Source organism: Mesoplodon mirus (genome assembly GCF_964341445.2).
Source record: "Mesoplodon mirus genome assembly, chromosome: 19".
Classification (NCBI taxonomy): domain Eukaryota; kingdom Metazoa; phylum Chordata; class Mammalia; order Artiodactyla; family Ziphiidae; genus Mesoplodon; species Mesoplodon mirus.
Window position 1 is genome coordinate 52204585 of NC_138995.1, and position 9827 is coordinate 52214411.

General features: G+C 49.3%; 2 protein-coding genes across 2 annotated transcripts in view; one reads left to right on the forward strand and one right to left on the reverse strand.

Annotated features, from left to right (window-relative positions):
- The first annotated feature begins 83 nt into the window (after positions 1–83).
- NFKBIB (NFKB inhibitor beta) lies at positions 84–8615 on the forward strand. The gene is made up of 6 exons (XM_082607780.1): positions 84–335; positions 5871–5976; positions 6058–6391; positions 7180–7268; positions 7359–7616; positions 8384–8615. Exons 1-6 carry the CDS (start codon positions 157–159, stop codon positions 8477–8479), a joined length of 1062 nt encoding a protein of 353 aa, XP_082463906.1. The 5' UTR covers positions 84–156; the 3' UTR covers positions 8480–8615.
- Positions 8616–8689: 74 nt separating this feature from the next.
- CCER2 (coiled-coil glutamate rich protein 2) overlaps positions 8690–9827 on the reverse strand; it is a 3359-nt gene continuing 2221 nt past the window's right edge. The window contains 4 exon segments of the mRNA XM_082606668.1: positions 8690–8936; positions 8938–8963; positions 9645–9784; positions 9787–9817. Of these exon segments, the coding sequence (XP_082462794.1) occupies positions 8876–8936; positions 8938–8963; positions 9645–9784; positions 9787–9817 (258 nt within the window). The 3' untranslated portion in view covers positions 8690–8875.

Below are 9827 nucleotides of genomic sequence, written 5' to 3' on the forward strand. Positions count from 1 at the left end.
TGGTATGGGGGCGGGGCGTTTACTATTTAGCCCACTCTGATTGGATGACTCAGGGGGGAGTGTTGGGGAATTCCCCCAGGGCGGAAGCGCTAGAATTCCAGGCAGAGCCCAGCGACTGGCGGGCGGCCGCTGGGGTCCCCTAAGGCTTTGGGGGCCATGGCCGGGGTCGCGTGCTTGGGGAAAGCTGCGGATGCCGACGAATGGTGCGACAGCGGCCTGGGCTCTCTGGGTCCGGACGCTGCGGCCCCCGGAGGACCGGGGCTAAGCGCGGAGCTGGGCCCGGGGCTGTCGTGGGCGCCCCTCGTCTTTGGCTACGTCACTGAGGATGGCGACACGTGAGTGAACCTTAGGCTGCCACACCGGGCCCTAAAATCCCACATCTGACTCCCTATTAGTCTCTGATCCTGACTTCCCAACCTCTCAATCGTAAATCTGTCTTCTAATGCTTGCCCTGACCTCTAACCCCCAAGTCTAACCTTTGATAAATCAATTTCCAATCTAATTTTGATCCTAACCCCTTCCTTTCTGGAACTCTGGTTCTCAGAGCTCCACATCCATTGATTGATTCCACATCCAAGGCTCGATTTGACCTTCCTGACCGCGGTTCTGGGACCTATGTTAGAACTGAAGTTCAGGCAGGCTCCTCCTGACATCTGACCTCTAAATATGATCTTTGATCCTTAGCTCCTAACTTAGACGCCTTAGATTTTGATTTCCGAAATTAATACTTGGCTTTTGACTCTAAGATCCCACCTTCTGAGCACTAATCTTCAAATCCTACATTCAAACAGAAAATGTAAACTCCATGACAGCAGGGATTCATCTGTTAAACAAATATTTATCCAACACCGACAACGTTTCAGGCCCTGTTTTAGGTGCTGGTGATAAGGCAGTGAAGAAAGCACAAAAACTTATGACTTGTGGAGCCTACATTCTTGTGGGGGTATATAGATGGAAGGGCAGACAGACTTACAGAAAGGAAGGGAGGAAGGGTGGGAGGAACAAAAAAGAAAGGTAGAGAGAAGGAAAGAAAGAAACAGAAAGCCACACAGACACAAAGTAAGAAAGAGAGAAGAGAAGAAAGATAGGAAGAAACAAAGATGGGAAAATGAAAAAAAAAAAAGAAAAATGCTATGTCAGAAGGTAGTAAGTTCTTTGGAGAAAAATAAAGTAGGAAAGAGAGACAAGTAGATAATCTGGGGAGAGCATTCCAGGTAGAAGGAACAATGTCGTAAAGGCCCAACTGAGGGAATGTACCTGGGGTTTTTGTGTGTTGTGTTTACAGTTGTATCCCCAGTAACGGAACAGTGCCTGGCCCATAGGAGGCACTCAAGAAACACCGATCTTCTCAAAGAACCAGCTGTGGTTTCATTTATTTTCTCTATAGGTTTTTTTTTTTTTTTTTTGCTTTCTATTTTGTTGATCTCTGTTCTGACTTTCATTATTTACTTTCTTCTGCTTACTTTAGGTTTAATTTGTTCTTCTTTTTCTGGTGGAAGCTGAGGTCATTGATTTGAGACCTTTCTTTTTTTCTAGTATAGGTGTTTCATGTAAATTTCCCAGAGTAGTGCTTTAGCAGTATCTCACCAATTCTGGTGTGCTGTGTTTTTATTTTCACTTAATTCAGTATACTTTCTAATTTCTCTTTTGACTTCTCCTTTGGCCGGTGGATTATTTAGAAGTATGTTATGTAGTTTCCAGATAGTCCAGATATCTTCCTTTTATTGGTCTTTGGTTTAATTCTGTTGTGTGTGCACTTGAACAGCATGTGTTTTCCGTTGCTGCTGGTGTAGTGGCAGTTAGAGGTTGTATTGGTTTCTTTGCTTCTTCTGTTGTTCAGGTCTGTTGTACCCTTGCTGATGATTTCTGTCTACTTGTTCTATCAGTTATTGAGAGAGAGGTATTGAAATCTTCAACAATAATTGTGGATTTGTGGATTTCCTTGTTGTTCTATCAGGTTTTCCTTCGTGTAATTTGACGCTCTGTTATTAGGGGCACAAATGTTTAGGATTATTATGTCTTCTTCCTTAATTGACCTCTTTATCATTAGGAAATAATCTTCTCTATCCGTGGTAATATTCTTTGCTCTGAAATCTACTCTGATATTAAAATACTCACTCCTGCTTTCTTTTTTTTTTTTAACTTGTTTTTCATTGAGTATCTGTTTTTTACGCTAGCCAATGTTAGTGGCTTTCGTGTATGCTGTCTTATTTGTTTATTTATTTATTTATTTTTTGGCTGCGTTGGGTCTTCGTTGCTGCGGGCGGCCTTTCTCTAGTTGAGGTGAGTGGGGGCTACTCTTTGTTTTGGTGCATGGGCTTCTCATTGCGGTGGCTTCTTGTTGTGGAGCACGGGCTCTAGGCGCACAGGCTTCAGTAGTTGCAGCGCATGGGTTCAGTAGTTGTGGCTCGGCTCTAGAGCGCGGGCTCAGTAGTTGTGGCACACAGGCTTAGTTGATCTGTGGCATGTGGGATCTTCCCGGACCAGGGATTGAACCCGTGTCCCCTGCATTGGCAGGCGGATTCTTAACCACTGTGCCACCCGGGAAGTCCTTCACTCTTGCTTTCTTTTGACTGACTGGTGTTAGGATGGTATAGCTTTTTCCATCCTTTTATTTTTAACCAATTTTAAAGTTTATTTTAAAGGGTGTTACTTGTAGGTAGCATATAGTTGGGTTTTGCTTTTTTATTCAGTCTGACAGTTTCTACCTTTTAATTGGAGTTTTTAGACCATTTACATTTAATTTAGTTATTGATATAGTTATGTCTATCATCTTGTTATTAGTTTTCTACTTCTCTCTTCTTTGTTTACCTTTTCCTCTTTTTCTGTCTTTTGCAACGAGCAGATTTTGTTCCGTTGTATTTCTTTTTCTTTTTCTTTTTTTTGTTTTTGCAGCACGCGGGCCTCTCACTGTTGTGGCCTCTCCCGTTGCGGAGCACAGGCTCTGGACGCACAGGCTCAGCAGCCATGGCTCACGGGCCCAGCCGCTGTGTGGCATGTGGGTTCTTCCAGGACTGGGGCACGAACCCATGTCCCCTGCATCAGCAGGCGGACTCTCAACCACTGCGCCACCAGGGAAGCCCTGTTGTATTTCTTTTGTTGGCTTATTACCTTTAACTCTTTGTTTTTTATTTTAGTGGTTGCTCTGAAAGACAGGTTGGTAAACTATGGTCTTTGCCAACAAAAACAGGCAAAATCCAGCCAGCTACCTGCTTTTGTATGGCTGTGAGCTAAGAATGGTTTTTACATTTTTAATAGGTTGGAAGAAAATCAAAAGAAGAATAACATTTCATTGCAAGTAAAAATTATATGAAATCCAAATTGCAGACTCCATAAAGTAAGTTCTGTTGGAATCCAGCCATGCCCATTCATTTACATATCGCCAATGGCTGCTTCTGCATTCTGACAGGAGAGCTGAGTAGGTGAGAGACCATGTCATCCACTAAGCTTGAATTATTTATCTGTCCCTTTACAGAAAAATTTGCTGACTCCTGCTTTAGGGCTTATAGTGTACCACTTTAACTTATTATGGTCTGCCTTCAAGTGATATGATGCCGCTTCTCATAGCATAAAACAACCTTAGAATAGTATATTTCCATTTGTCTCTTCCTGGCCTTTATTGTATTACTGTCATACATTTCACTTATACATGTGTTATAAGCTCCACCAGACACTGTTATTATTTTTGCTTAAACAGTCAATTCTTTTAAAAAAATTATCTTCTAAAGAGATTTACATATTAAGAAAGAAAATCTTATGTACTTACCCGTATAGTTACTGTTTTCAGTGTTCTTTATTCTGTTGTATAGATCCGTATTTTCGTTTGATGTCATTTTCCTTTTGCTTACAGGTTTCCTTGAACATTTCTTGTGATGTGGGTCTGCTGGTGATGAGTTCCTTCGGCTTTTGTATAGTTGAAAGTAGCTGTATTTTGTCTCCATTTTTGAAAGATATTTTTTCTGGGTTAAAGAATTCTAGGTTGACAGTCTGTCTTTGAGTACTTTAAAGATGTGGCTCCATTGTGTTCTTTTGTATTATTTCCTTTGTGAAATCTGCTGTCATGCTTATTTTTAGTCCTTTATACTTAAGGTATCTTTTCCTCTGGCTGCTTTGAATATATTTATCTTAATTGTTGATTTTGAACAGGTTTTTCATGTTGGGCCTCGGTATACTTTTCTTCATATTTCTTGTTCTTGGGAGTCATAGAGCTTCTTGGAGCCGTGGGTTTATAGTTTCCATCAAATTTGGAAAAATTTCTAGACATTATTTCTTCAAATATTTTTTTCTATCCCCCTGTTCCTTTAGGAACTTGGTACAGATATATTGGGCTGCTTGAAGTTGTCCCATGGCTCACTGATGTTCTTTCCATTTTTGAGTGTTCTCTTTGTGTTTCATTCTGGATAGTTGCTATTGTGAAGTCCTCAGGTTTGCTAATCTTTTTTTTTTTGGTAATGTGTAATCTGTTGTTAATTCCATCCAGTGTATTTTTCATTTCAGGTGCTGTAGTTTTTATCTCTAGGAGTTCAGTTTGAGTCTTTTTTTTTTTTTTATTATCCATGTCTCTACTTAACTTGTTGAATGTATAAAATACAGTTTGAATGTTCCTACTTGCTAATTCTGCCATCTGAGTCATTTCTGGGTCAATGTCAATTGATTGATTATTCTCATTATGGATCATGTTTTCCTGCTTCTTCTTTGTATGCTTGATAATCTTTGATTAGATGCCAGACATTGTAATTTTTACCTTGTTAGGCTAGCTAGCTTTTTATTCCTATAAATACTCTTAAATATTGTTCTGGGATGCAGTTAAATTACTTGTAAGTAGTTTGATCCTTTGGGGTTTTGCTTTTATGATTTGTTAGGTGGGTCCTGAGCACCCACCTAATCTGGGGCTCATTATTCCCCATTACTGATGAAGTAAGACCTTCCGGAGTATTCTACCCAATATCCTATGAATTGTGGGTTTGTCCTAGTCCCGGCCCTGTGTGAGCACTGGGCATATCTCTCTAATCCTTTTGGATGGTTTTCCCCCAGACTGGGGTAGTTTCCTTATACCCTTGCACTGACCAGTATTCTTCTAAATACTCAAGAGGCCCCTCTGCGATCTCTGGGCAGCTGTCTCCTCTCTGGTTCCCTGTCCTGTGACTCCAGCTGCCTTGCTCTCCTGAGACTCAGCTCTGTCTCCTCACCTCAGGCAAATCTGCCTGCGTTCCCCCTCTCTGCATCATGGCTTGGAAACTCTCAGGATAGAAAGCTGTGGCAGTCAACTGAAGGGCTCATCGAGTGTGCTGCCTGTTTCCCTAGAATTGCTGTCATTCATTGCATGATGTCCAATATCTTGAGAACTGTTGTTTCATATACTGTATTATGTCTGATTTTTTTTGGTTGGTTGGAGATGGGAGTGAAATCTGGTCCATGTTACTTCATCTTGGGAGGGAGTAGAAATCCTACTTAATAAACATTGGGGACTTCCCTGCTGGTCCAGTGATGAAGCCTCCACGCTTCCACTGCAGGGGGCTCAGGTTCGATCCCTGGTCAGGGAACTAAGATCCCACATGCCGTGCGGTGTAGCCAAAAAAACCCCAAACCAAACCAAACCAAACCAAACCAAAACATTGATTAAACAAATTTGCTGAATTAACTCTGACCTGACCCTCCCAGGTTCCTGACAGCTGGTTCCAGAACTGTGGTCATAATGCCTAGCACCCAGTAGGTGCTCCATGTTTGTTGAATGAATGCATGCAAGAGTACTTGACCTCATAAGAAGTAAAACAAACAAACAAACCAAAAAAAAAAAAACAAACAAACACCCAAGCAAACCAAAAAAAGAGTACTAGACCTCTGCCTTCTGACCCTGTCCTTGTCCTCAGGGCACTGCACTTGGCCGTGATTCATCAGCACGAGCCCTTCCTGGATTTCCTCCTAGGATTTGCCGCTGGTACTGAGTACCTGTACCTGCAGAATGACCTGGGCCAGGTGAGCCACCTGTAGACACTGTAGGGCTTGGGGGCCAGGCTTCTCTGTGTGACCCCTAACCCCTGCCTTCTGCTCCTGCAGACAGCCCTGCATCTGGCAGCCATCCTGGAAGAGGCATCCACGGTGGAGAAGCTGTATGCGGCGGGTGCCAGCTTGCTGGCGGCGGAGCGTGGGGGCCACACGGCGCTGCACCTGGCCTGCCGCGTCGGGGCACACGCCTGCGCTCGTGTGCTGCTCCAGCCCCGCCCCCAGTGCCCCAGGGGAGTCCCCAACACCTACCTCGCTCAGGCCTCTGACCACACCCCTGACACCGACCACACCTCTGTTGCCTTGTACCCTGGACCTGACCTGGAGAAGGAAGAGGATGAGAATGAAGAGGACTGGAAGCTGCAGCTGGAGGCTGAAAACTATGAGGGTGAGGGTCCTCTGTCACTGGGAAGGGCCCGGGCTCCCAGGCAGGGTAAGGGTGCCTGGCTCTGGGCTCGGCTCTCCTGACTCAAAGCCTGGCCCCTTGGGAAATAATACCGAGGCTTTAGGGAACCCAGGCATCAGCCCCAAGGACTCCTGCTCAGGCCCCAGCTTATTGAGAACCACAAGCTCCAGGCCACCCAGGACAAGGGAACTCAAGCGCCAAGCCCTCTGTGAAACTCTGGCAGCCCAGGTTCCCAGAGGTTGACATTGGAGTTCAGGGGTAGCCCTCCTCAGCCAGGCCTCATGGGAAAATAGACCTTGTCTACCCAGGGCCCTAGCTCCCCCGTCTCTAAGCCCACCCAACTACTTGGGACCAGGCCCCTCCACAGGTGGAAGGGCGGGACCCAGTGTTCAGGGCCCACCCCACCCCCCAAGGTCATAGGCCCTTCAACTACTCAGGACCCAGGAATTTGGGGTCCTGGTTCTTTGTGAAGTAAGACCAGAGACTCAGGTCTCCTACCCCAAGATCCAGGCCTCCTGTCCAAAGCCCCTGGGCTCTTCACGCATAGGCCCCAGACATCCCACAACCCAGGCATTGGCACTGCCAGCAAGTTCCAGACCACCTGAGACTTAGGCATTTGGGATGCAGGAGCCTCTTTGATATACCCAGGCATTCAGGAGTCAGACCCCAAACTCCATCACCCTCAGGCCACAAAACCTTCCCCTAGGATCGGGGCATTGGGGGCCCAGGCCCACCCCCCCGTCCTCTGACATAGGTCACTCTGTCCCCAGGCCACACCCCACTCCATGTGGCTGTCATCCACAAAGACGCGGAGATGGTCCGACTGCTCTGGGAGGCCGGAGCTGACCTCAACAAACCGGTGAGCCGCCCTAGGGAGAAGGCGTGGCAGGGTGGGGATCATCCCCGAGCGGGGCAGGGTCTCCTCTAACCTCTCTGCTGCACCCCACAGGAGCCCACGTGTGGCCGGAGCCCCTTGCACTTGGCAGTGGAGGCCCAGGCAGCCGATGTGCTGGAGCTCCTCCTGAAGGCCGGTGCCAACCCCGCCACCCGCATGTATGGTGGCCGCACCCCACTCGGCAGCGCCACGCTCCGGCCCAACCCCATCCTCGCCCGCCTCCTCCGTGCACACGGAGCCCCTGAGCCCGAGGACGAGGACAAGCCCGGCCCCTGCAGCAGCAGTAGCGACAGCGACAGCGGGGACGAGGGCGTGAGTCAGGAGGAAAGACTGGGCGGCCCAGCTTGAGGGTCAGGGTAAACGGGCAGGTGGAAGGGGGAGAAGAGAAATTAGGCAGCACGTTGGGGCTGACATTGGGCTGCTGTGATGAGAGAACTCGGGCAGCGGTGAAGGTGATATCAGACAGCGATCCGGGGAGACCTGGACACGGGTGGCGGGGAGGAGAACTTAGGCAGTGGCGGCTGAGAAGTTAAGGCAGTGGCAGAGGGAGAGAAAAGACCTTGGTCCTAGTGGTTGGTAAACATCGGCAGCAGAGGGTGGCAGCGTGGGGAGTTGTTTTGTGGGAGCAAGAGCTGGAGGGTTTAGGCTGTGGGAAGATGACCTCGGGCAGCCGTGATTCAAACACTGGCAGCGGTGGGGAAAGACCTAAGCCAGCAGTGAGGAGGCTTCATTGGAGAACCCAGGCAGCAGAGACACTGCTGGGGGCAGGGGTTGTCGCTGAACGGTGGGGGCTGAGGAATTTGGGTAGAGGCAGAGGGAAGGGGCGGAGGGGGAGACCTCAGGCCGCGGCGGCTGAAGGGCTGGAGAGGCGGCAGGGCTGGAGCCCACGCAGTGGCGCTGGGAGAACACAGGGGACCTGGAAAGTGGTGCTTAGAGAACCAGGAGCAGGGAAGTTGAACTGGGAGCGGGGAACTTGGGCTTCAAGGCAGCACCCAGTTCTCGGGGTGGGTGGGAGAACTTGGGCAGCGGGCAAGGTGGCAGCCGCCTGAGCCCCTCTGCCTGGCCCCCTCTGCCCCCAGGATGAATATGACGACATCGTGGTCCACAGTGGCCGGAGCCCAAACCAGCTACCTCCCAGCCCAGCCTCGAAACCGCTCCCTGACGACCCCATCTGACTTAATTGTGAATAGTTTCCAATTTAATTAAAAAATCCCAGTTCTGACAACCAGTGACTAGATCGACAGTCACCTTCCCAGGCCTCCCGCCCACTCCTCAGCTCCTGTCCCTCTAAAATCAAGTGCTACACGATAAGCCTTGGTGGTTTTCTTCATGCTTTATTCACTCGGGAGGGTTGGACTGGGTTAGGCGGGTGTCAGGGCTGTTTCCTGAGTCAGTCTGAGCCAGCCCCTCTACCCAGCTCAGACTTGGCCCCTCAGGGCTGGTTTCAAGGCACACCCTTCCCCCCACTCCTGCAGGTTGGGGAGCAGAGTGGGGTGACGGACTGGAAGGGTTTGGGGGTCAACAGTCCTAAGCCGTAGGGTGTGTGAGGAAGGAGGACACGAGGTCAGGGGTCAGCCCGCCCTCCTGAGCTCCTCTCCCAGCATCTCTGTCGCCTTCTTCAGCTCATCTCTCGTGCTCCAGCTGTTCCACGTCATGCTCCTGGTGGGATCAGAAATGGGGTGCTCAGCAACCCCCTTCAAAGGCAGGCCACCTCAGTGGTTGCCCATGAATGTGGGCCAGGTCAGTTCACTTAGTGGCAACCAGCAGTGGTCACCCTGGTCATCGTGGGCTGCGATGGTCGCCCTGCTGGTTGCTGCAACCCTGGAAGAGTCACATCAGCTAACATGGCCAGCGGTGAGGCCTACGGTGTGTGCCATAGCCAACAGCGGCAGACAGAGGACTAGCAAAGGCGCTCAACTGGGATGCTGTGACCCATTTGTGAGGTGATGGCCATTTTGGTAACTGCCACCGATCGTGGTGACATCTTTACTTCCCATGACTCAGCAGTGGTGTCCATCTATAGCCCAGTGAACCAGCCGCGGCAGCTACTTTTCATGGTGGCCGACTTGCTGGTCACAGACTAGCAATGGTGGCTAACTCAGGCACTTCTGTGTGGTAATGGTGGTCTTCTTGGTTACTGTAATGGAAGTAAGTACGGAAGCCCTCTTGGTCAAGTAAAGGCCCTGCTTGGATGTTGCTACCTAGTCCTCATGTCAGTCCTGGTCACTACGGCCCATTTGTGGTGGATCTTGCTGTTTATGGCCCAACGCCGGTGGCTGTTCGGTAGGAAGTCCACGGACGTCTGCTCCACCCCACTCCCCCACTGCCTCCTCCACTCACCTCCCTGTCCGAAGCCCCTCTCTTCTCCTGCTTGGGCTCAGCTTCTGGCTGGTGGAGGTGGTGGCGGTCCTCGTGCCTCTCTCCACCGGCTGTGGCCCCTGCCCAGCACCTGCACCCCTTCTCCTCTGCCTCGAACTGGGCGTCTCCTCATCGCTGGTCTGCTCTGCCACCCGCTTCCACAGG